Source organism: Delphinus delphis, chromosome 3 (genome assembly GCF_949987515.2).
Source record: "Delphinus delphis chromosome 3, mDelDel1.2, whole genome shotgun sequence".
NCBI lineage: Eukaryota > Metazoa > Chordata > Mammalia > Artiodactyla > Delphinidae > Delphinus > Delphinus delphis.
In genome coordinates, this window is record NC_082685.1 from 5,166,552 (window position 1) to 5,192,054 (window position 25,503).

At 58.9% G+C, this 25,503-nt stretch overlaps 1 protein-coding gene across 8 annotated transcripts in view; it reads right to left on the minus strand.

Annotated features, from left to right (window-relative positions):
• Window positions 1-25,503, minus strand: part of DPP9 (dipeptidyl peptidase 9) — a 41,191-nt gene that overhangs the window by 10,948 nt on the left and 4,740 nt on the right. For 2 of the 8 annotated variants that reach the window (XM_060007499.1, XM_060007502.1), the window contains exons 1-12: window positions 24,807-25,305; window positions 22,462-22,715; window positions 16,534-16,646; window positions 15,168-15,341; window positions 14,916-15,084; window positions 14,054-14,167; window positions 10,660-10,788; window positions 9,326-9,387; window positions 7,649-7,749; window positions 6,809-6,986; window positions 6,417-6,579; window positions 2,934-3,013 (exon numbers count right to left, since the gene is read on the minus strand). In XM_060007499.1, the coding sequence (XP_059863482.1) occupies window positions 2,934-3,013; window positions 6,417-6,579; window positions 6,809-6,986; window positions 7,649-7,749; window positions 9,326-9,387; window positions 10,660-10,788; window positions 14,054-14,167; window positions 14,916-15,084; window positions 15,168-15,341; window positions 16,534-16,646; window positions 22,462-22,715; window positions 24,807-24,874 (1,605 nt within the window). In that variant the 5' untranslated portion in view covers window positions 24,875-25,305. Of the gene's footprint in view, window positions 1-2,933; window positions 3,014-3,682; window positions 3,894-6,416; window positions 6,580-6,808; window positions 6,987-7,648; window positions 7,750-9,325; window positions 9,388-10,659; window positions 10,789-14,053; window positions 14,168-14,915; window positions 15,085-15,167; window positions 15,342-16,533; window positions 16,647-22,461; window positions 22,716-23,567; window positions 23,668-24,806; window positions 25,307-25,503 lie in introns of those variants that run through there. The other 6 variants (XM_060007498.2, XM_060007504.1, XM_060007497.1 and 3 more) reach the window with 5 other exon arrangements.

A 25,503-nucleotide genomic window follows, 5' to 3' on the forward strand; every position in this document is an offset into this window, starting at 1 on the left:
GGACCCGTTCTCTCCGAGCTGGCTTGAGCCCACAGGCTGGACAGCTGTCTGGGAGACTTCACAGACCCCGTGGGGCAGGAGCAGACCCCACTAGGGCTGGGCTAACTGCGTGTTCTCTGGTCTGACTTGCAGTCAGAACTCTGGGTCCGGACAGCTCCTTCCAGGCAGATCCAGATCAGCCGCTGAGGGGGGCTGAGGCCCCAGTGCTGGGACAGAGGCTGAGGGAGGGCCTGTCCTGGGCCTGCCAGTCCCCGGCCCTGGTCCCCAGTGGGGACAGCCCACCTCTCTGACCCAGGTGCTCAGGGTTAAGAAGTGGTAATTCCCTGCCCCACCGGTTTCCTGGGGGAACGCCCATCAGACCCCTGGCACGGTTCTTAGGCACTGTCCTCAGGAGGTGCAGGAAGGAACTTTGCTCTGGGGCCGGGAACAGGCACTGCCTTGCTGGGGCTGACCACGCAGCACAGATGCTTAAAGAGGCACTTCAAAAAGGCACATCCTCCGAACCGGCAATTACACCCCTGGGAACTGCTCCTGAGGACTCCACCAGAGAGGTGAGTTCAAAACGAAGGCACAAAGATGCTCCAAGTGCTCTTCAGACTAAAGAGAGGTGACACCCCGAATGCCCAAAAGACGGACTGGCTCCGTAATTACGGCACAGTTCTCTGTGGCCACATAAAACTATACTGTCTAAAAAAACCCTACAAATCCTCTAAAATTATGATGCTCCTGTGGAGATGTGTGAAAATAGGAAAGATTTGCAGTGATTTCCCCCCGTGGTCACCTCTGAGGCGGAGTGGGGAGGTCACAGGGGTCTGGGGTGAGGATGGAAGGGGATTATTTAGAACGATTCAATTTTTACAACAAACACTGATATGTTCGCTGTCACTGTACTTGAAAAATAAATGCTGGTTTTCTAGAAATGGAGGATGTCGTGGGAAAACCCCACACCACAGGTAGTTAAGTCGTGTGCTGCTGTCGTCACAAGGACCGTGTGAGAAGATATGCAGGCAGGAAGGATCTCCAGGCGGGGGACCCACCGAGGCCCGGGGCCATGGCACAGGCCACATGGAGCACGCGGCCGTGGAGGTGGCAGAGGGCTCTCTTTCCCTTTTTAATTCTTAAAATGCTTTTTTTTTAAAGAAAATTTCTGGGTAAAAAGATAAGGCATGCAGAAGGTAAAACTTTCACGTTAAAGAAAGGTTTTGGGTTTTTTTTTTTTTTGGCTGCACTACACGGCTTGTGGGATCTTAGTTCCCTGAGCAGGGACTGAACCCAGGCCCTCGGCAGTGAAAGCGCCGAGTCCTAACTACTTGACTGCCAGGGAAGTCCTTAGAGAAAGGACTGTCTTGTGTGTCTGCCAGATGCTGCGCTGAGGGCGTCCAAATATTTTAAAGCAGGGTCCTCACCCAGGGCTGTTCTGCCCCCCCAGGGACGTTTGGCAGCCTCTGGACACATCTGTGGTTGTCACCCCCAGGGTGGGGCCAGGGAGGCTGTTCCACACCCACAGTGCCCATCTCTGGCCCCGAGTGTCCATGGCGCCAAGGGGGAAACTGCTGTGGAGAGGACCAGTGCTATCTGATGGTCCCATCTCACAGGTGAGGAAACTGAGTCTTAGCACCCAGCTAGCGAGAGGCCGAGCGAGGCTATGAGCACAGGGGCCTCCAGTGAGCTTCAACCACAGCAGGGCGACTGAGTAGGGCCAGGTGTGGTCATACGGGAACGGACACAGTTACCTACAGAACGGAACTCAGCAATAACTTTTCTCTTGCTCGAGTGTTTTCTAACCACTATTTCCCACTGTATGAAGAGCACAGCAATGCACACTTGCACGTTAACCTCTCGAGGGTGCCCTGGGGTGGCCTCGTAAGGTCCACGCCTAGACCTGGGGCTGCCGGGTCAGGTGAGACATAGGTTGACGCTGTAATAGATGCCGCCTCTGCACCCCAGAAAGGCCGAGCCACGCCCCCTGGCTGCGCTGCCCAGGGGTGCCTGGCCCCCTTCTCTTGGCAGCCCTGGGCAGCACACAGGCAGCCCACCTCTCAACTTTAAAAGGGTTGGTCACCTCTCCTCCTGGTTATTTGTATGGTTTATTTTTTTCCATCTAAGTCTTTGGTCCAGGAGGCCTTTATGCTGGTGTGAGGCAGGGATCCAGGAGGTCTGATTAAGGGGTCTCTTTGGAAAATCTGGAATTCTGTAGACCCGGACCCCGGTGAAGATACTCTGGTCACATTTTTTTTTTTTTTTTTTTTGCGGTACGCGGGCCTCTCACTGCTGTGGCCTCTCCTGCTGCGGAGCACAGACTCCGGATGCGCAGGCTCAGCGGCCATGGCTCACAGGCTAGCCGCTCCGCGGCATGTGGGATCTTCCCAGACAGGGGCACGAACCCGTGTCCCCTGCATCGGCAGGTGGACTCTCAACCACTGCGCCACCAGGGAAGCCCTGGTCACATCTTTATGATGGAGCATCTGGGTCGGGGAGTGGAAGGTGCACCTCTCAGCCCTGCAGCTGCATCTTTTGTTCCCAAACCTCCCCGGGCAGGCATGGGGGTGGGCCCCCGTTGGAAGCTGCAGGACAGTTCTACGGTGGGCACCACCAGTGTCCCACAGACTCACAGACTGCTGTCCTGGGGACAGGTGGCTTCAGGGAGTGGATGGAGGCTAAGTGAATGCTCCAGATGGCACTGAGAATGGGCTGGGCCTCACCCACTAGGATCCAACAAAGGATGCTCAGGACAGCCTGCTTCCTGGACCCAGGGTCTCCAGCTGGTGGGAAGCACAGCCCCCGTGGCCCTCGGCGTGCAGAGCAGGAGGGAGTGGCCGGGTGGGGGGGCGGAGAGAGAAGCCACAGGCCCGGGGGTCTGGAGGGGGCGGGAGCACGTGTGCATTGTGTCTGTGCACATATGCGTGTACAAGCATGCATGGAGACTCGGGTACCTTGGAGCCGTGCCTTGCCAAAACCTCCCATTCGCCGCTGGTCAGTGTGATCTCCTCCTTGATGGGGCATTTAAATTCATCTGGAAGAAAGGAAAAGAGGTGAAGGGAGCCCGGGAAGCTATGATGGGGACTCAAAGCACACAATGAATTCTCCACGGAGCCCAGGCAGCCAGGTGATGGGCAGGTACACCGGCTGGGCCCCAGGGATGGTACAAGGACCTGCCACACCACGGCCCATGGAGCGAGGTGCGAGGTTCCCACCATGTGGATGGGGCGCCAGCATTTCCCCAGAAAAACCAGGGATCTGCATTTTTATCAAAAGCACCCAATTTTCAGGACTTCCCTGGTGGTCCAGTGGTAAAGACTCTGCACTTCCTCTGCAGGGGGCGCGGGTTCAATGGCTGGTTGGGGAACTAAGATCTCATAGGCCATGTGGCCAAAAAAAAAAAAAAAGCACCCAATTTTAGAATCCTGCAGGTCAAACTGCCACCTTCCATGCCTGGACCTGTGACTGCTTAGGCCACGTAACCAGATCTTGATTAAACTCTGGGGCTGAGCAAAGGCTCAGTGGAGTTACAGGAGGTTTTTTGGTGGGTAGGCCTCGCTTTTGAATTTTTACCAGGTACATAACAATACGGAATGTGTCTTGCCACATGTTAGAAATTATTAAGACAGTTTATGAGCACTGGCTAAAATTGTTTTCTTTCCTTTTCTTTTTTTTTAAAAAATATTTATTTATTTATTGGCCACACTGGGTCTTCGTTGCTGCACATGGGCTTTCTCTACTTGCGGCAAGCAGGGGCTACTCTTCGTTGCGGTGCGCAGGCTTCTCATTGCGGTGGCTTCTCTTTGTTGTGGAGCACGCGCTGTAGGTGCGCGGGCTCAGTAGTTGTGGCGCACAGACTTAGCTGCTCCGTGGCACGTGGGACCTTCCCGGACCAGGGCTCGAACCCGTGTCCCCTGCATTGGCAGACAGATCCTTAACCACTGTGCCACCAGGGAAGTCCCTAAAATTGTTTTCTATCCTCTTGGATCTGAAGCACACTACTGACCACGTCACCTAGGGAGGGACAGATGTCCCCGCACAGATCCACAGGGCTGCACAGTCAGGAACTTCCAGTGCAGAGACCTGGGCTGGGTGACTTGTCACAAGAAGACCCGGGAGGGAGGGCTGTTCCTCCGCCCCTCACTCACCAGGGGCCGGATGCGCCACTTCCTGCCCACTCACGCCTTTGCTGGACACCCACTCTGCTGGGCCCAGGCAGGGAGCCCAGTCGCACAGGCCTCCTCTGGGGCCGGCCCTGCCGACATACCTCTCCCAGTCCACAGTCGCTGTGCCCTCAATTCTCCTGCTGCCCCCAGGAGGCCCCCAGGAGGCCTGGGCGATGGCTCAACCTGCTGGTCCCCCTGCCTTGCTCCCACTCGCTCTGACTGCCCTCAGTCGTCTTCTGGGCTCAAGCCCACACTGCTCACGGCCCAGAGGGTCCCGCAGACCATGCCAGGCTCCTCCCTCCTCCCTTCCCGGCCCCTTGCTGGGGAGCCACCTGTGTCACCTGGACACACTCCTCCTGACCGGGTCCCCCAGCCTCCTGACTGCCCTCCCACTCGGCCGGGACGCCCTTAAGGAACCCACTCCTTTGGCCTCGCCTTCTGGACCGTTCAGTTGCCTGCAGCAGGCGGAGGCCTTGAGGCAGGGCGGTGGGGAGGATGCAGTCGGGGCACCAAAGGGCGGAGGGGAAACCAGCAGGGCCCACCTCAAAGGCAGGGGTCCCTCGGGGGCACCTGCCATGAGCCCCACTCAACAACCACCAGGCAGAATGAGAGCTCTTGGCTGCCCATTTCAAGAGGGAGGATGAGGGTTTCTCCAGTGAGATCTCCAAGGCGAGGGGGTTTCCAAACAGGAAAGCAAATGCTGACAAGTGTCTCTGAGACGGCTCAGCTGGCCTGTGACGGCCGCGCTCAACCCTGAAGGACAACAACGCCCAGACGGTGGTCACTCCTTGGTCCCCATCTCACCTGACGCCCCGGCAGCTTGTGGCTTAGTCTGTTCCTGACCCTCGGGCTCCTGCGGCGCCCAAGCCCCCCGGATACCCCCTCCCTTGGGTGACCGTCTTCACACCGTGGCAGCCTCAGTCTCCTTAGCGGGCATGGCCTTGAAGCCCTGTGGCTCATCCAGGACAGTCCCACCCCCAGGGGACACTGGGTGGTGTCTGGGTTCATCGGTGGTTGTCACAACAGGGGTGCTCCTGGCATCGAGTGGGTGGCGGCAGGGATGCTGCTCCACACCCCACAGGGCCCCGACACCCCCCAGAGAGTGACTCGGCCCTGATGTCCGCAGTGCCGAGGAGACCCTGCTCCAAGCTCTGAGAGCCCTGCTTGGCACTCAGACCACACCCTACCTACCCAGGCTCCGCCCTTGGTGCCCCAGCCTGTGCCCAGGCTGAGATGCCATCCGTGTGTGAGGACACCCACATTCCCACCGTGGATCCACCCTGGTCCCCAGAACCTGCACGGAGCTTCAACTTGAACATGTCCAAAACCAAACTCAACAGTTCTCTCCTAAACTGTCCCCTCAGAGTCTTTCCATCTCAGACTGGAACTCCAAAACCCTTTCAGACGTCCACGCCATCCCTCTCTCTCTCTCTCTCTCTCAGACCCCAGTGCAATCCACCGTGTCAGCTCAGCAGTCAAGTACATCCAGAATCGGGCCCACCTGGATCTAGAGCAGAGTCAGCTCAGCCCCACTGCCTGACCCCAACTTTGTCACCTCCCCCCTCCCTCAGGCTCTGCTCCATGAACAGCCACAAGAATCATTCTAAACCGGCCGAAGGTCAATGGTAAAAGCCCTAGTCCTCCCCGCGGCCCACGAGGCCCTGTGCCACCTGCCCCGTCCCCTCCCTGCCCTCCCCTCCTCCCTGTCTCCCCCTCGCTCACTCTGCTCCAGCCACACAGGCCTCCTGGCTGTCCCTCCAACACGCCAGGCCCAGCCCCGCCCTGCCGCAGGGCCTTTGCACGGGCTGACCCTCGGCCTGGAGCGCCGTGTTGTGGCTGCTTCTGCCTCCACCCGGTCTCTGCTCTGTGGCACGTTATCCACTGCTGTGCCCCTGGCCTCCTGGCCTCTCACTGTATGTGGATGATGCCTGCCTCCTCCACCAGAGCAGAGGTCTTCGCTTTTCTCTTCCTACAGTGATACCCGCCCCCCACCACCCCCACCCTGCACCTAGGGCGGGGCAGCTTTTCCTATAAAGAGCCAGACAGCACAGACTTGGTGTGCAAAGGGCCTAGCATGTAGTCGGCGCTCAATAAATACTGCCGCCTGAATAAGCCGGGAGCCGGCTGTGATAACCCTGCCAGACCAGGACTGGCACTGGGAAAGGCCGGCCTCTTAGTCACTGGCACCCACTCCCTCTGGGGCGGGACCAGGGAACAAACCACAGGCTTGAACCACAGGCGATGAGCAAGGTGTTAGTCAGGGTCGCTCACCTTCCCCGGGGCTGAAGGGCTGGGTCCAGTCGTAGCCACGGGGCTTCAAAACAGCGGTGACTTTGTACAAGTGGCAGAAGCCGGTCTTGCACTCGTTGGCGCGGATGAAGCAGAGTTCGTCCTCTCCCTCTGGTTGGGGGAAGGGATAGAAGATGTCGTGAACCTGTCCGGGCAGAGAGAGAGAGAGGATGTGTCAGAGGCGGGGGCTGGGGTGGTGGGGGGACACATCCCTTTGAGAAAGGGGAGGCTCCGACTGCCTGGCTAGAGGTCAGACCCCACCGACTCTCCCTCCGGAGCTGGCTTCTCCACATCGCCAGCCCCCGTCCAGCTGGGGAGCTGGGGGCGGGGACGCGGGACCCCGGCCCGGGCGGGGCACACACCCCTGCCCTTACATTGATCCACACGTCGGTGACCTCCTCGTACACCACGTGCGGCTGGGTGCTCCTGGGCACGGCTCTGGCGAAGGCTGCCCGCTGCTCCTCATTCTCGGCGGTGGGGATGAACAGGGCCGGGGGCAGGAGGACGAGCTGAAGCCGCTGCTGCGGCCGGTCCAGGAACATGGCCCAGGCACTGGGGGGTGAGGCAAGAGAGGACCGGCACCTCAGGGGCCAGCGGAGGCCAGCCAGGGCCCAATGGCCCCCCTTCCACACTTGTGTTTGATCAGAACGGCGCCTCCTTTGCCGACCTCACTGACACCTGAGCAGGTGACCCTGCAGCAAGCAAAGGGTCCGTAGCCGGCACGCCCGCTCAAGGGGAGACGGGGGTGCTGACAGAACCGTGCAATCCAGTTTGTTCTGAAAACACCTCACATCATTTGTAAACTTGGCCGACTTCTGCCAAATCCTCAGCCTTTATTTATCCTTTGTTTCATATTCTACTCTAAGTGGACAGTTTCTTTTTTTTTCCCCCCAGTCGTGCTGCGTGGCCTGTGGGACCTTAGTTCCCTGACCAGGGATCGAACCCGCACTCCCTGCAGTGGAAGCACAGAGACCTCACCACTGCACCACCAGGGAAGCCCCCAAAATACTCTTCTTTGGATCTCCCCCTGCATCACTGAAAAACGGACAAGCCATTCTTGGCTTGTGGGCTGTATGGTAACAGGCAGCGGGCTGGATTTGGCCCCCGGGTGGTGGTTTGGGGCCCTGGTTTAGAGGTGTCTGCCCCAACTTGGGCAGAAGAGGTAGAAAATGACTGCAAAAGGACACCTTCTACCTAGTGAGGGAGACACTCACTATTTGCCGTCGCGTGTCCAGCCGGCCCTGGCGATGTACTCCACCTTCGGGAAGAGCGTGCTGAAGGGTTGTACCAGCTCCTTCTCTTGCGTCGACACAATCTAAAGGCAAAGCAGACTCGGGTCACAGTCTGGCCTGCCCATGTGCTGCCCAGGAGGAGACAGCCACTGTTGGGCGGCACTGTGTCCCCCCCGGCTCCACATGTTGGAGCCCTAACTCCTGGTACCTCAGAAGGGGGCCTTATTTGGAAACGGGGTGGTCGCAGGTGTGACTAGTTCAGATGAGGTCGTACTGGGGTGGGGGGGCCCAACCTAACAGGACGGGTGTCCTTATAAAAAGGGACAGAGGCACCACTCAGGCAGAGAACGTCTTGTGACGAGACACAGGGAGCAGGCGGCTGTCTCCAAGCCAAGGGGGGCTGCCTGGAACAGATCTTCCCTCAAGGCCTCGGAAGGAGCCAGCCCTGTCAACACCTTGATTTTGGACCTTTAGCCTCCAGAACCGGGAGATGATGAACTTCAGTGGCTTAAACCTCCCAGTGGTACTTTGCTATGAAAGCCTGTTGCCTGGAAACCAAGGGCTCTGGCCTGGGCTGTCACTGAAGAGCCGGGTGGCCTTGGGTAAGACAGCCTCTGGCCGCTGCAGCTTCCTGGAGGTGACACGGGGCTGGCAGGGCATCTCCCCGGGAGGGGTGACAGGAGAGGCGGGCAGGGCCTCAGCACGGCCCACACCCAGGCTCGCCACCAACCCCCGCCTGCCCCACCTGCCTGTTCAGTGGGCAAAACCCACGCCTGCCTCGGGACCTTGCCCATCCGACGCGGCCAGGAACCATTTACAACAGCTGGTGGGGGCTCAGCAAAGCCACTTAGGACAGATCCCTGTAGAACCTGCCGTAATGTTCCGGTCAAGAGTGCAGAAGGGGTTTGGTTAGGGCCTAATCATGCCCAAACCCAAAACCACCCCCCCAATCATGAAAATAGGTGTATTTAATCTCACGCCTCTTTTATGAAACATTACATGAGAAGCCATTTTGGCAAAAATATGCAGGGGCTTCCCGGCTCGTCCGCCTGCTCCAACCTCTGCTGCGAGGGGCGTCGCCCTCTGACATTCCCACGTGGGGCTGGGCATCCCTACAGCCCTTCTCCCCTTAGCCTCCTCTGCCCTCCTGGCTGTGGGGTCCTGAGGAACGACTCCCTGGGCGATGAGGACCCTTGTGTGCGACGACGACCAGCTGACAGAGGGAAGGATGCAGAACAGATGGGGCCGGTGAAGTGATATGTGAGGAGCTGCTCAGAGGCTGGGGTGGGGCACCCCTGGCCTGAGGTCGGGGTGCTCCAGGCAACTGCTCCCCACCCCTCTGAGCTCCCTGTTCTGGAAGCTCTGCGAGCCACCGCCCTCGCATGCCCGGGCGGCCCCTCCCCACGCCTCGGGGCCACCTGGAGGCAGGTGGGGCTGGGCTCACCACTCCCCGTCTCGGAGTCCAGGTTCAGAGTGACGGGCGGCAGGGCCCAGCCTGGAAGCCGGGGCTCCGGGCAGAACCTCTTCAGGTTCAGTTGGCCAAGAGAAGCACCTGCCATGCAATGGGGGCAAGCAGCCTCTGGACCCGTCTCCCAGTGCACACCCCGGCCCTCCTCTCCTCATCCAGAAGCTTCTCCCGGGCGCCCAGACCCCTCTTACCTTGCCCTGACTGTCGGTCTGAAACTCAGCCAGTTTCAAGGCGATCTTGGGATTCTTGCTGCCTGCAGAAACGAAAGTGAGGTGGATCTGGCAGGTGTCGCCAAGAGGGCTCAGAGCAGGTGTTGGGGGCGGTGGCTGGGGTGGGGGGTGATCCTCACAGGCAGGGACATGGCCGGCATGGGGGGAGGGGAGGAAGGCGCCAGGTGGCCAAAGGTCTCTCTGTAGGTGCGTCACCCTCTCTGGCCCAGGCACAAAGTCCCCCAGGCAGGACTGTCTGACTTTGGGCCTGGACCTTAGTCCCGACAGTGACGTGGCAACGTCTCTGCTGTTTAAGAACATAGGTCAGGCCTGGGCTGGTGGGAGGGCCGTGAGGGGGACACAAACACGAGGAGGATGCCTCTCTGCCTCTGGAGAGCTTGAATGCTGGCTGCAAAGACAGCACACGCCCGTAACAAAAGCACCAATGATGCAGAAAGGTGGCCCACGTCCCAGTGACACAGCCAGTCTTCAGCTGTCGGGAGGCAGGTGGCCTATAGGCTGGGGTGACCGAGACATGCCCTCCAGGGTGGGATTTGGTTCAGGCCCCTGTTATTCCTACGACGGATCTCAACTCTGGCCCCCGTGGCTCTCGCACCCCAGCAGGTAATGTCTCGGTGCCTCTGTTTCCTCGTCTCTCCAACAGGGGAAGGGAAGGACTGACTTCCCCATTCACACCAGGGACTGGAAGTTTCCGTAGGAAGGCTCTGCCTAGCACGGCCCACAGTTAGCAAGAACGAGTCTGTCGTAGGCTTCCACGGAGGTCCCAAAGATGCTGAACCTGGCCTGCACATGTATTTTGTGTGGCTAAGTCTTTTTTTTTTTTTTTTTAAATTGGCCGTGCCACGTGCGGCATGCAGGATCTTAGTTCCCCAACCAGAGATTGAACCCGTGCCCCCTGCAGTGGAAGCGTGGAGTCTTAACCACTGGACCGCTAGGGAAGTCCTGCTAAGTATTTTTAAATGATTCGAGCCACATTTAAGAATTGGTAGATTTCTGGGACTTCCATGTATTTCTGGGCAAACCCTGTATTCTCACAAGGCAGTGAGTGTCTGATGCGCCCCCGGAGGGGGCCCACACCTCCCACTGCCTCCCCAGGGCTCCTACTGTCTCCTGGGCCCCGAGGCAGGACACCAGTCACCACTGACGGTGGCGCTGGCCTGGCTGTTGTTCCCAAGTGCAGCCTGCTTCTCCGGGTCCATCCCTGTCTGGGTCCTGTGGGCCCATCCTGGCTGGTGCCTCACTGTGTTCTATGAGGCTTCAGAGCCGAGCCGTCCTCATGTGTCCTGGGCCCTCACCTGTCCTGGGGTACCGGTAGGAGTCCGTCTTCCTCTCCTCTAGCGCAGGAGAGGGCACGTGAATGATCTCCACCTCGGACTCGTCCACTTCCTCGTACAGGATCCGCAGCGTCTTGCAGCCTTCTGAACCTGGGAGGGGGCAGGGCCGCTGCTGAGGGTGCCGGGTGTCCCCTCTGCCGCCCCGCACGCCCCTGCCCACACGGGGACTCTGCTCTACCATGGCAGGGCCCAGACAAGAATGGTCCCTGGGGCCGGAAACCCAGCTCTGCCGTGTACTAGGCCTGAAGCCAGTCACATATCCTCCTGGGGCCTCGATTTCCTTCCCTGTAAAACCAGAGCAAGAACGGCGCTCTTCCCAGCACGGGGAGGCAAGGGAGATGGCCACGTGGGGACTTACGGGCTGAACCACACGCCCACCCAACTCCTACATTCAAGTCTCAACCCCTGGACCTCAGATCGGGACTGTATTTGGAGATCGGGGTCTTTAAAGAGGTGATTCGGTTAAAATGCAGCCCTGAGGGTGGCCCTGATACGGTATGACTGCTGTTGCTATAGAAAGAGGTTAGGACACAGACACGCAGAGGGGAGACCACGTGAGGACAGGGGGAGACGGCAGCCGTCTGTAAGCTGAGGAGAGAGGCCTCGGAAGAAGCCAAACCTGCCGACACCCCATCTCAGACGTCCAGCCTCCAGGCTGTGACGTCTGAGCTGCCCCATCTGTGGGACGTGGTCACGGCCGCCCGAGCAGACTAACACTTGGGGCAGGGCTCAAGAAGGGGTACAGTGGAAGTTGTCATGAGAAGTAAGCGAATCACTGGGAGCTGACAGCCTAGCAAGGGGCGTGAGCACGGGCAATGCCAACATCAAGGGGACGGAGCCCACGGCTGTTCCTTTCTCGGCTGCCGAGAAGGGTCCCCATCTGCTTCCTGTACCCTCGCCTGACTCACTAGGATGAACCAATGACATCCGCTGACCTCGGCCAAGCCCACCCTGCCTTCAGGTCTCCACACCTGCTCTATGGGGCGCTGGCAGCCACAGGGCTGAGGCAGTGGAAGTGCTGCAGCTCTGACTCAGTGATAAGGGCTCCTATGTCTGTCCACTGGGCATGGGTTGTTCCGGGGCCCTGAGTTTCCTGGCCAGGAAAGACCCTCTTGGGTTGCTGTGGTCATGTAGCTCCACGGGTGCATGCCATGAGTGGGGCTACAGCAAACGGGGTAGACGTCCCTTGGCCTCAGCATTCAGGGGCTCTTATCTGAGCCCCTGAGGGGTTCTGAGCTGTTAAGAATAGTAGAGTGAGTATCTTGATGTCATCGAGACCAGTGAATGGCAACCAGGGGCCATTCTGTGTCCCCAGGGGCCATGTGGCAATGTCTGGGGACATTTGTGGCTGTCACAACTCAGGTGACAGGTGACACGCTGAGTCACCAAGGCCCCCCACAGAGAATGACCCAGCCTCCGTGGCCACAGGGCCGAGGGGGAGAGACCTCACTTTATAGGCCGGAAGTCGAAGGGTGGATGGTCACCTGCTTCAGGCACGCAGAGTCACAAGCTGAGTGACCTGACCCAGGACCCTGACTCCTGACCTGGAGCCCTTTTCCCCAGAGACACGGACCAGGGGCACACACAGCACTGCGGTGGTGAAAGATCCCGGCCCAGATGAAGGGGGAGCGCGTGCGGCGTCCTCCCCAGGAACGTGCCGATCCCGGCCCCGTCTCGGCAGCACCAGCAGCCCTTAGGCGCCTGACGCTGGCAAGTCGTCCTTTACCTGGGCGCTGGCTAGCATGTTCGGCGCTGGTTTCTCTCCGCTGCACGGTTTTCATGCCTAGCTTCTATTCATGGTAGGACCATGATGTTTTCTTTTCAAATTGATTTAAGGAGAAGACACGCTGAAGTCAAGGCAGGGGTGACTAGCAGACGAGGTGGCACTCGGCTGAGGCGGCGGATGGCCAGTGCCTGGGCCCCTGCATCCTGGCTTGCGTGGCCGCTCGCCCACGGACGCACACAGAGGCGCTAAGGCCAGGGAGGACTCTATGCGCAGCGGAGGCCTGGCCCACTCCTGCTCGTGCAGCAGAGGGTGTGATGGTACTCACGCACCGCAAGAAACGACTCTCCCCGTGCTCAGGAAACAGACTTTGGTCCACTGAACAGGGGAGATAAGACACCCTCGCCTCACGCACAGCACAGAAAAACAGATACAAAGTGGCCTGCTGATCTGGCTTCTTTCTAACTTGTTGGCAAAACCCGTCAAGATTTAAGATGCATGTAGCTTCAATTCATCTCTCTTACAGCTGGGAATTTTCTCTAAGGCAGGATTTTCGATACTTGGCGCTGCAGACATTAGGGCCGGGCCATTCTCTGAGGGGGGCCACCCTGGGGTGGGGTGTGGAGAAGCACCCCTGCCCCCACCCCCTCGATACTGGGAGCACCCCCAGTCGTGACAACCACAGATGTCCCCAGACACGGCCCAGTGTCCCCTGGGCGTGGGGGGCGGGGCAGACCACCCCTGTCTGAGGACCATTAACATACTCCCAGGAGGTCACGAGGATAAATGTAGGAAGATTTTGCTGCAGTATTGTTTACAACACCAAAGCAAAACCCAAACCGGAAACTGGCAACAGCCAAAGTGCCCATCAGTGTGGACTTCTTAACTAAACTGTGGTACATCCACGCCCCCAGGACATCCACAGTTAAAGGATTCTCTGGGTGCTGACTGCAATGGACTAAATGTCTGTGTTCCCACAGAATTCAAATGTTAGACCCTACCCCCCAGTGTGATGTATTGGGAGGTGATTAGGTCACGAGGGTGGAGCCCTCATGAAGGGGATCAGTGCCCCTATAAAAAGGAACCCCAGGGCTTCCCTGGTGGCGCAGTGGTTGAGAGTCCGCCTGTCGATGCAGGGGACACGGGTTCGTGCCCCGGTCCGGGAAGATCCCACATGCCGCGGAGTGGCTGGGCCCGTGAGCCATGGCCGCTGAGCCTGCGCGTCCGGAGCCTGTGCTCCGCAACGGGAGAGGCCACAGCAGTGAGAGGCCCGCATACCACACACACACACAAAAAGGAACCCCAGAGAGCTCCCTGACCCTTCACCATGTGAGGACAGGGTGATATGACAGCATCCGTGAACAAGGAAGAGGCCCTCACCAGACACCGAATCTGCCTCGGACTTGGACCCCCAGCCCTTGCAACAGTGAGGAATAAATGCCAGCTGTTTATAAGCCGCCCTGGCTGTGGTATTGTCACAGCGGCCTCAAAGGACTGAGACACGGATGCTGATGGGAAGGTTGCTGAGGTTTATCTTAAATGAAAAGAGCAAAGAGCAGACCAGCATGTACACTGTGCTTCTGCTAACAGAAGTGTTTGCAGAAGTGTTTCTAAAAATGGAAAGGCGCTTACCCTCCCAGGAGGCTGTGGGACACCACCAGTAGCCAGTGAAGCGGTCAAATTCTTCCTGGATGACGAAGGTGGCTACACCCGCGGATCTGGGGTCGTCAAGGACACTGGACAAGCCTGGATGGGGAGGGGGCCGGGCGAGAGATGAGGAGTCTGGTTTAGAGCAGGGCTTCTCCCCTGGCACGGCTGACATCAGGGCCGGACCGTTCTCTGTGGGGGCATCCTGGGCGCTGTGGGGTGTGCAGCAGTCTCCCTGGCCGCACCCACTCGATACCAGGAGCATCCTCACCTCGCTGTGACAGCTGAAAATGTCTCAGCACATGGCCAGTACCCCAGTCGCCCCTGGCTGAGAAGCTCAGGTTTAGTGAGAGGGCACCAGGGCCTTGGGCAGGACAGGAGGCAGGGATCAGGGTCAGAGGCCACAACCCATGCAGTCCCGCAGATATATCTGCACAGGATTGATGTCACTGTCGGCAAGCAGGGGCCTGAGGGGAAGGCCGGGTCTGGTGAGTTCTGGGCTGGAAGAATGGCATGGGGACAGGAGAGCGGAGGCAGGAGGGGGTGAGGGGAGCAGAGGCGCACAAGTGTCCGGCGTGGAGGCCAGGCCCCAGTGGCCGGGGCGATTCACACAGAGGCAGACCCTGAGCCAGGCAGCTGGACTCTCTGTGGGGCCAGAGGGGGAGCCACGGGAGAGGGGCCGTGGGATCACGTTCTGGGAAGGCGCCTGGTGGTCCGGCAGGGAGCACAGTGACAGGGGTGGGAGTCTTTCTAGAAGCTGGACTGGTGGCTGTGATGACAGACCACACCAGGGGTGCTGGTTCCCGTCCGCCCCGCCCTCCTCCCGGCGCCCTCCACCCGGCCTCACCCTTGTGGCAGAAGGTCAGCCGCTGCTCCTCGCCCGTCTCGATGTTGGCCACCCACAGGTCGCTGTTGTTGATGAAGGAGAAGAAGGCGGGGTCGGCAGGGCAGATCTTGGGGTCCATCCGGGGCCCGGAACACTGGGTCTTGATTTCCAGGGGCTTCATGGGGGACACCTGGGGACACACAGAGACCCAGCTCAGGGGGTCAGGAGGCCGCCACCTGCCCCGCCTCCCCCCACCAGAGAGCGGGGGCTCACCATGAAGCCGTTCTTGCCGCCGTCCCGGCAGTGAAAGAGACTGTTGCTGGCCTGGAAGAGGAAGAGGCCGCTCTCGCTGTGGAAGTCGTAGGAGGTGATGCCGAAGACGCCCAGGCGCTTCCGCTCCCGCAGGAGTTCCTCTTCCCGGGAGTAGACCCCGTGGTGCGGCGTGGCCTGGGGACACATTGGGCGGGGCCGGGGGGCGGGGCGGAACACTGGCATCAGCAGCTGGAGGCTCCAGCACCCTGGCCACAGAGCGGCACAGATGGGCAGGGCTGCGGGGCTCACCTGTAGTTGCAACCTCCTCACCCCCCACCAAATCGCTCTAGGACACGTGAGGCCCTCCTCCACCCCCAGGGCCACCCTACACCCTACAGACCCCCGCCCTCCCTCCCTGGTCACAGCCTCTTCCTGCGAGAGCATTCGAGCTGAAGCCACCCACCACCAGCCGTTCATGCTCTTGGCATGGGTAGGGGTGGGGCAGATTCCACGCCTGACCACCCTAACGCCTGACCTTGGGCAGGGCGGGCAGGTAAACTATGGTGGACACCATGCAGCTGCCCCAAGAAGAATTCTGAAGATGATGTGGAAATTCAGAGGAACGTTAAAGGGAAGAAATACATTTTTATTTTCTTAATTTATTAATTTTTTTTTTTTTTTTTTTTGGCTGTGCTGCGTGGCATGCATGGTCTTAGTCCTCCGACCAGGGATCGAACCTGCGCCCCCTGCAGCAGAAGCGCGGAGTCCTAACCACTGGACCGCCAGGGAATTCCCAGAAATGCATTTTTAAAGAGCAGAATCCAAAGCACAATGAGCCCCACGCTGCGAGGAAAGCCGTGTGAATAGGAGTTGGTCAGCCCGGGACAGGGGACAGGCAGAAGAGAGGGGCTGCATGGGTTCCCTTCCCTGCGTACTGTCATATTTTATTTTTGATCAAAAATAAATCAACATACACCAGTGCACAAAGCACTCTCGCCGCTCACCGGCCGTCTGCCCCTCTGGAAGCGAGGTGACTTTGGGCGGCATCCATTATTAGCTAAATTTCTATAAAAGGGTCTCGGCCCAAGTTACTTGCACGCCGTTGGTGAGGCACTTAAGAGGAAGACGTGCTTCTGACGAGAGCTGTCACCGCAAGCTACACGCTGGGGCTCGGGTGTGCACCAAAGGGAGGGGGTGGGTGTGGCACAGGTGTCCAGGGCCAGGCGCTCCTCTCTGAGGGGCTGCCGTTAAGCGGGGGATGGGCTGGGACCCCCTCAGGAGGGGTGGGGTGGGTGCAGGGCCCAAGGAAGCTGAGTGAGGCCGAAGAAGGGGCTGCCGTGCGCCCACCTGCCTTGCCCACCGGGAGGGCCCGACTCCCACGGCTCACCTGAAAGTGATCCAGCATCTGCTTCCAGGACAGGAGCAGCAGTGCTTCCTTCCGGACCTTCCTGGGGATCTCGGAGTAGAGGAGGGAGTTCTCTCGGCTGCCATAGGGCATCCCTTGGGAGGAAGAGAGGAAAACCAGAATGGGCGTCCTTGCCAGGGTTGGGGCGAGGGACTCGGGCGGGACCGGCCTCGGGCCCTGACTCCCCATGGCTGGGCCCGGCTGGTTCCTCCTGCTTCTCCAGCACCCTGACGGCACACCCCTCCCCAGAGAAGCCACGGACCCTGGGTTACACCTGCCAGCAGGAGCAGCAGGCAATTCCACCTGAGATGTTAGTGCTGAATATCTTAGCCTCAGTTACTGAAGAAATAGCGCACAATGGGGCTTCCCTGGTGGCCCAGTGGGTAAGACTCCATGCTCCCAATGCAGGGGGCCCGGGTTGGATCCCTGCTTGGGGAACTAGATCCTATATGCATGCCACTACTAAGAAGTCCGCATGCCGCAACTAAGACCTGGCGCAGCCAAAATAAATAAATGAATAAATAAATAAATAAAAAGAAACAGCACACAAGAGGATGAAAAACGGGGGGTTGGTCAGTGATTCCCAACTCTCCACAGGTTGGGCTCTTGTCCAGGAATTAATCGAGGATCAGAGAACGGGCAAAGGTCCAGAAGGACTGGGAAATGTGTATCCAGTCCAGCCTCTCCCATGCGGTGCTGCGGACACCGGGGCCGGTCATCCTCTGGGGGGCAATCCCAGGCACTGGGGCGTGTGGAGCAGCCTCCCTGGCCCCATCCACTGGATGCCAAGAGCACCCCCAGTGTGACAACCACAGACGTCCCCAGACACTGCTGAGCATCATCCCCTGGGGCAGGAGCACCCCGACTGAGAACCGCTGAGCTAATGTGACCTTATCTGTAAAATACAGGAGCTGCCTAGCGAGACCCCTGTGTGGATGAAGTGAGGTAAGAGATACAAGCACTCAGCACAAACAGCGGCAACTAAAACAAAACAAGGACGTATCTTCTAACCAGGTTTCTTTCGGCCACGCCACACCCTGTGTGGGATCCTAGTTTCCCGACCAGGGATCAAACCCATGCCCCCTGCAGTGGAAGCACGAAGTCCTAACCACTGGACTGCCAGGGAAGTCCCAACTGGAAGTGCCTCTGCCTCGATGGATGACGATACTATGGCTGTTAACAAAGTTAATGGCGGGAGCAGAATGGTTCTCGGGAAGCTTTGGGTTCCCCACTCTCTGGGCAACAAGGTGAGGGACTGGGGCAGAGCCCCCAGGCAGCAGGTGGGATGCTCTGCGGTGGCCCAGGAATGCGCTGTGGCCAACAGCGGGTCACAGAAAGCAGGCGTCCCGCTTTGACCCCTCTCAATCCCAAATTTCTCCAGGAGGAAGGCTCGGTCTGGTGCTGGCCTCTCTTCCTCGTAAGCGCTCTCACTTTTTTTTTTTTTTTGCGGTACACGGGCCTTTCACTGTTGTGGCTTCTCCCGTTGTGGAGCACAGGCTCCGGACACGCAGGCTCAGCAGCCATGGCTCACGGGCCCAGCCGCTCCGCGGCATGTGGGATCCTCCCGGACCGGGGCACGAACCCATGTCCCCTGCATCGGCAGGCAGACTCTCAACCACTGCGCCACCAGGGAAGCCCCAGCGCTCTCACTTCTAAGAGTGGGAGAACAGGCGGGCCGCCCCCCAAGCTTGGCACCTCCAGAGCTAGATAGAGCTTCATAAATAGTACCTATTCCACCACAGTAACTCTTATGGGTAGCTTCTCAATATGGCAAGTGACTCGCGTCTTCCACTCATGACAGTTTCCTCATGAAGTATAGTCAGTAAAAAAAGAGTGAAAACGCAAGCTACAAGTGGGAAGCATTCACAATTCGACTTCTAAGGACTCTCTAAGCTGCCACAGCTGGAATCATTCCCAGCTAGAGGCACGGATGTGACGCCGCCCGTCTGAGTTGCCGATGGGGCTATCTTCCGAAGTTCACAAGACAAGTTGGGACGAGAATCGTGCAGTGCATGATTCCATTTCTTTTTTTTTTTTTTTTTGGCCACACGGCTTGTGGGATCTTAGTTCCCAGACCAGGGATGGAACCGCGCCCCCTGCAGTGGAAGCGCGGAGTCTTAACCACTGGACCGCCAGGGGAAGTCCCTGTGATTCCATTTCTGTGAAACGTCCAGAACAGGCAAATCCAGAGACGGGAAGCAAGTCAGTGGGTCGCTACGGGCTGGGGGAGGGGGATAGGGAGTGACTGCTAACGGGCACAGGGTTGCTTTCTGGGGTGATGGAATGTTCTGGAATTTGACTGTGGTGATGGTTGCACAATACTGTGACTGTACCCAAAACCACCAAGCTCTCCACCTTTAAGAGAGAATTTTATGGGATGTGAATTACATCTCAATTTAAAAAAAAGCAAACACCACGCAGCGTGGTGGCTGGGAGGGCCAGCGTGGAAAGCTGGGAGGGAGCAGGTGGCCACTCTCGGCCGAGCGCTGTGGGCTCTGGACAGCCCCTGTCCGCAGGCTCTCTGGGAGCCAGAGCCTTCCAAACAGGAAATCAACGGTGCAGCCTTGCCAAGGACATCAGAGCTGCCTCCCCCCGCCAACAATTCATAAGCAGTGACATGAAACAGCCCATCCCGGCACATTCCCTGCAGGAGCTGCCCTCAGCAGGCACCTATGCCGGTGTGCACGGCAAGGGTCTGGGACGGCTGACCACAGCCGCTGACTTCTGCTGTCACGGTCCCCCCTGCGCCTCCTCTTACCAGCTCCACTCCATCTCTGGGGACAGCACCCCACCCCAAAGCCCACCAGCACGGCAGGTGGCCCAGGCCTGGGCAAACACCGCGTGGCCTGGATGAGGGGCCACATGGGGCGTGGAACCCTGGACCTGGACACAGGACACGAGGGACCCCCTAAGGGACCCCCAGTGCTGTCTGGGGCCCCGTGCCCTCCTCCACCGAATGCAGGACACCCGTTTGCAGGGGGGAGGAGCCGACCCACTAGGAGTAGTTGAGCCCTGGAATCATCTTCCGGGGACGTGCCCGAGCAGCAGGCACGTTCCCTTTTCTGTTCCATCCCACGTGCACTGGGCTCCCAATGAGCCTTCCCAGAGGACGGTGACTGGCAAGCCTGGGGCCCGCCCAGGAGGCAGGGGTCCCAGGGGAGCAGGGGGCGGGCTGGGCATCGCCCCTAGAGGTCCTTTCTGTTCAATCCATAAATGCTTCTGGCTGCCAGCATTCCCCTGGCACCAGGCTAGTGCAGACAGGTTATAAATACATGGGGGTTCTGGGGAGACCTGCCCCAGGAACTTGGACATGGAGTGAGGTCAAGGGTACTCCGAGGGTGTTGAGTGATGCAGACTGGATCAGCTCAAGGGTGAGCAACGTCACCCCAAGAGAAGTAGGATGGCTTTGGGCTGTTCTAGGCACTTTTTGGAGCCGCAGTGGGTCCACAGTCCTTGTCTGGAGCTGCCCCCTACAAGAGAGGGCCCTTAGCACCTGCTATAGACAGCAGGGACCGCCCGCCCCAGGCCAAGGATGACTGGATGAGTGGATGTCTAAGCCAATCATACTCGCTGTCCCAGAAATTCAGAAAAAGCTGGTCCATTTCTGCTGGTGGCTGGAACCAGACGTGCAATCCCGGGAGTGTGGCAGTGGAAGGTAAGTGGGCAGTGAGGGTGGAGCCACGGAGAGAAACATACGAGGGCAGATGCCTGGACTCCATATGGTTGGGCTTCTCAGTGCTGGTCATGAGGCTGGGGGGTTCCCTGACACACCCGTGTCCTTACTATGAGGGGCCCTTGGTGGCTCAAAGTAGCTCGGAGCGTTTCTGTCCCTTTCGGCAGCTCTGTGGTTGGCTTAGCAATGGCTACGCACTCATGTCCTAATCCCTGGAAACTGTATGTTACCTTCCTGGCAAAAGGGCGTTTGCAGACGGGATAACGTTAAAGACCTCTAGCTGGGAAGATTAGTCTGGATTATCTCAGTGGGCCCTAAATGTAATCTCCTGCCTTATCAGAGGGAGACAGAGAGATTACAGACACACAGGAGAGGAGGAGGCGATGAGACCACAGACGCAAAGACTGCAGTGACGCAGCCACAAGCCAAGGAATGCCGGTGGCCGCCAGAAGCCTCAAGAGGCAAAGAACGGATTCTCCCCTAGAGCCTCCGGAAGAAGACTGGCCCTGCGGACACCTTGACTGGCCCAGAGAAACTGATTTCAGACTTCTGGCTTCCGGAACTGAGAGAGAATACGTTTCTGTTGTTTTAAACCACTGAGTCGGTGGGCATTTGTTTCAGTAGCAGCCCCAGGAAGCTCATATAAGTACCGTGACCAGGACGGCACCTTGAACTTGAGAGAGTGAGAGGTCCAACAGAGACTGCGTTGGGAGAAAGGGATTGGGGGCCACGGAACCACAGGAAAAAAAAAGAGAGAGGCAACAGCTCACCACTGTCCCAGAGCCTTGGCCACTTTCGGTCCTAACAGCCAACTCTCCCTTGGGTAAATGAAACTTGAAGCATGCCCTAATCTCTCCTAGGCTAGAGTTGGCAAACATTTTTCTGCAAGGGGCCAGAGACAGTAAGTATTTTTGGCTTTGCGGACCATATGACCTCTGTTGCAATTATGCTCAAAAGCAGCCATAGACGGTCTGTAAACCAGTGGGCATGGCTGTGCACCGGCCAAACTAGATTTCTAAAAACAGACAGCCGTCGCTTGCCGACCCTTCTAGACCATTCTTCTCTCTGCCTCTGCTTGCCAAACTGCCATATGGTTTCCACATGGGCCTTTAGGAGGAGAGATGGCATGGACTCATGGACTGTGGGAAAGGGAGAGCCATCTGGCGTCCATCTCAGTCACTCTCACGGTCCTCGGCGTGGGGTCAGCCTCAGGCAGGGGATGACCTTCACTCATTCATTCACTCCATCACTCGCTTCCAATACTGACGGCGGGCTGACTGGGGGCAGGCTGAGGATACACAGAGAAAGCGCTGGCCTCCAATGTCCAGTGCTGAGGTTAAAAACCTGCTCTGGACCAACAATAACGTGTCAGGCTACTTACAAAGGGACATGCTTGGCACTGTTCCTTTCTGCCCTGGAAGACCTTTAAGCGAAATTCATTTGCTCAACAGGTATTTGCTGTCCCCCTACCAGGAGCCAGGCCCTGGCCCAGCTGCTGAGGCCACAGGTGTACACGAGGCCTCATCTGTGCCCCAAAGGCCGGCAGGGAACACAAACACATAAATAATTGCCAATGACGTAGAAAGTGCTGCTCTCAAGGCACGTACCGGGAGGCAGACGTGATTAGCCATTCACGTGCTTAGCCGCCAGGGATCTCGGGCAGGGAGAGCAAACCCCAACTGTCAGCCCACGAGGCAAAGGTGCCACCGTGGCACCTTTCCTTGAGCCTCAGGTTCCTTCTTAACGCGTTGCTAGCCGGCAAGCATCTACTTGAGTTACTTTCAACTCCCACTGAGGGCAAGTCAAGTTGCTCACTAGCCAGGCCCAGCCCAGCCCAGGTGGCGGGGAAGTGACTCAGGGGGCGGGCCCCGCTGACGAGGGCTGGAAACAATCTCAGGGCCTCAGACCCACAGGCCAGGCCCGAACCATGGTGCTGCTGTAACCCAGATGGAGTAGGACTGCCCTCTGCTCTGGTCACATACACATCTGAGCCCCGTGGGGGACCCTTGCCCCAGACTTTCACTGTAAACAGATGTCATCCACGGGTGGCATCACAACGTGGGCAGCACTACGTCATTCATGGGACAGTTTGCCCAGGGCCAGGCCCTCTACTGGGACCTTCTAACTAATTGGACTGGCCAACATCTGGAGACTAGAGGACTTAGTAACAGCTGTCCCAAAAATGCTGCCTGGCTCAAGGGCAGCCGTGGGGGTCCGAGGGGAGCCCGGGGGCTTACCCAGGTAGTAGAGGCGGTGGGAGTGGGGGCCCGACTCGTCCGTCTTCTGCACAAACTGGAAGTCATGTGGAGCTTTGTTGACGATGAGGCCCGAGTTCTTGCGGCTGCCGTGGATGATGCTCCGGAGCCCGTCCCACGAGTGCTTCTGCACCTGGAAGCGGGAGGCTGGGTCCTCCATCTCGACTGCGTCGCCCCGGTCGGATGTCGGCGCCCCAGTGGCCATCCTCTCCGCCCCCTCGGAATTCAGCGAGAAGCTACGAGGAGGGAGGGACGGGTGGGAAGACAATGAGAAGGTGGGGGGGGCGGTACCTAGGTTCCACTTACAAGCTGCCTCCCATCAGACTCTCCAACTCCCTTGGCAGGGCCCCAGCCCCGTGCAACCTTCCCTGCCCCGCCTAAGTATTTCTCAAATCGTTCCTCTTCTCTCCATCCACGAATCCTGAGATCCAGGCCACCATCACCTCTCAGCTGAATGATCGCAACTGTCTCTCAGCTTGACTGCACATGCACTGCAACTCGGATCCCCTGACCTAAAACCGTTCCTTGTTTTTCCACACCCTCCAGGGTTAAAAACCAGCGCTCCCCACGGCCTTCGATGGTTTCTGCCCTCTGACCTCTGCCAGGCCCTCACATCTCACCCACCTTCATTACTAGGCCTCGGGCAAACTGGCCTTCTCTCAGCTGCCCAAACAGGCCAGACTGCTTCCTGCCCCAGGGCCTTTGCATGTGCTATCCTTTCTGCCTGGAACCCTTTTTTTCCTCTTTCTACTGGACTAACTTCTAATCAGATCTCAGCTTAAGTATCTGTCGGGTCCTCAGGTGAACATCTGTACCAAAACCTGTCTCTCCGTTCACCTTTCACCTGCCACCTGGTTGCCCTGCCCTCCGAGCATTCGTCACAGTGGCTGTTCACGGGTCCCCTTTCTGTCTCCCCCGCGTCTGTCCCGTTCACAGCAGCGTCTCAGCACCTCACACGGCCCCGGCACACAGGAGGCATTCCTCGGAGAGCCACAGCAATCATGGTCTCCCCTACAGCCCGCTGGGAGACACAGTCACTCCCGCACCAAGAAATGAGCGTTAAGCAGTGGGTCTGCAAACCTCCTCACCGGTGCTGTCAGCTTGCTGGCCAGCGGGGGAACCTCTCGTGCCTCACCAGAGGTGCTCAGAGGCCCAGGCAGATATTCGCTGGACATCGGGGGAGCTCCACGTGAGAGGATGGATGTGCAACCCTCCCCCAGAGGCCATCCCACTCTCTCCTCCCCCTCCAGGGGCAGCGGCTGCTGTGCAACGGCTCCCCCCTACCCCCACCCCCGCTGCTCAGCACACTTCTTGACTGAACAGGGCTGGCCAGACAAATATTTGTTTTAGGGAAATCTAAACATGGCCACGGTGACCCGGTTCTGGAAGAGCCAGGGTCGTCTAGCGAGGCCAGCCAACGTGAGTGGGCCGGGCTCGAGTTCCTGCGAGAGCACCGAATGGCTGGAGGCCTCGCCAGACGCTGGGATTCCTCATCCTCTGGGATTAGCGGCTTTGCAGGCACAAGTCTGAGTTCCCTTGCAGGAGGGGACGGCTTTAGAGAAGTCATGGACAGAGCTGGTGCCCCCCCTTCCAGTGGGAGGCTTAAGACTCCCAGAAGGCTTTGCCCCTTGCCAATACGAGACCCTGAAGTGACCACCACAGGACAAAGGACCCCTGCCCGCTCTGAGAGGCAAGGGGAGAAAGAGACACGAGGCGGTTCCCATGGTTCCTGAGCACCCACTGCGGGCTGATTATCAGAGTGCCCTTTCCAACCGCGCCCCCTGCTCAGTCCTCCCTGACCCAGCCGGGCTGGGGAAGAGCGGTGGCGGGGCAACAAGCTGGCGTGTCCTGTCCCCCAGACACTTCAGCTCCTCCCACGGCGGCTTTGAAGACACGGACCACAGGCCATCAGAGCCTGCGGGGCCCTCGGGTCAAATAAAGCAAACCCTGGAAGGACGGAAGCCTTGCCGAGGGGCACGCATGGCCCGTCCCGGCCTGCCGCAGAGCTGCGGTTCACCTCGAGGGCGGCAGGGGCCACGGGCGGTGCTGGGCAGGGGCCGGGCCAGGACCGGCTGAGCGCTGCAGAGCCCACACGGCCCCAAGCGCTGCTGGCACCAAGCCCAGAAAACCAAGGCAGGGGATGTCCTCTAACCCGCCGAGCCCCCCACCGACTCGGCTGCCACAATTCAAGCCCTGCTCACGGCAAAAGAACAGACCGTGGCCTCCAGGGCTCCCACGGGGAACCCCAGAAGCGGAGAGGCTGGCGGAAGCACTCCCGGAATCTCATGACTTCTTTCCACAGCAAAGAACGATAAAAATGATCTTGCCTCCGATCCGCGCAGAGAGCCCAGGAAGCAAAAACACGATCCAGGAGATGAGAAACGAGATGAAACATCGGGAGAAAGTCCTAGGAATCTTCTAGATGTGGCCAGGCAGCCCGAGCTCCCAGGCTAAGGCTTGCTGCTACACCCCGGCCCTCCGCTCGCCCCTCTCCTCCCCAGACGCAGAGGGAGCCTCGGAGGGGGAACAGGTGAATGCAATGCAGCCCGTAGGGTGCCGGCCCGTCTCATTCAGTGCCAGCTGGGGCTCGGCTTCTTGCCTCAAGAGTTTACACAGCTGGGGAAATCAAAGTGGATTCTAAGCCACTTAGGCCAGGTCCACCCACGCTCTCCTTCTGCCAATCGGTAGGACGCCTCACAGCCCACGATGCCGCCAGTGCACAGCTCGGGACCCGCTGGTGCGGTCACAGTCGAGGCCCGATGGCATTCTGTGATCTGTCTGAGCCAGTGCTTCACGGGCTGGGACCACCCGCCCACAGGGGCACCTGGTGGAGACCCAGGCGGGGCCAGTGATGAGGGAAGCAGATTCTCATAAGGCACAAGGGGAGGGGAGGGGCGGGGCCCGCCACACTCCGGAAATGCCTCAGAGTGGCCCTCAGGGAACTCGCGCATGCCTGCGGGTGCGGTTCCCTGGAAGCAGCAGGCCATCCTCTGCCCTATGAAGGCCATATACCCTGGCACTGCC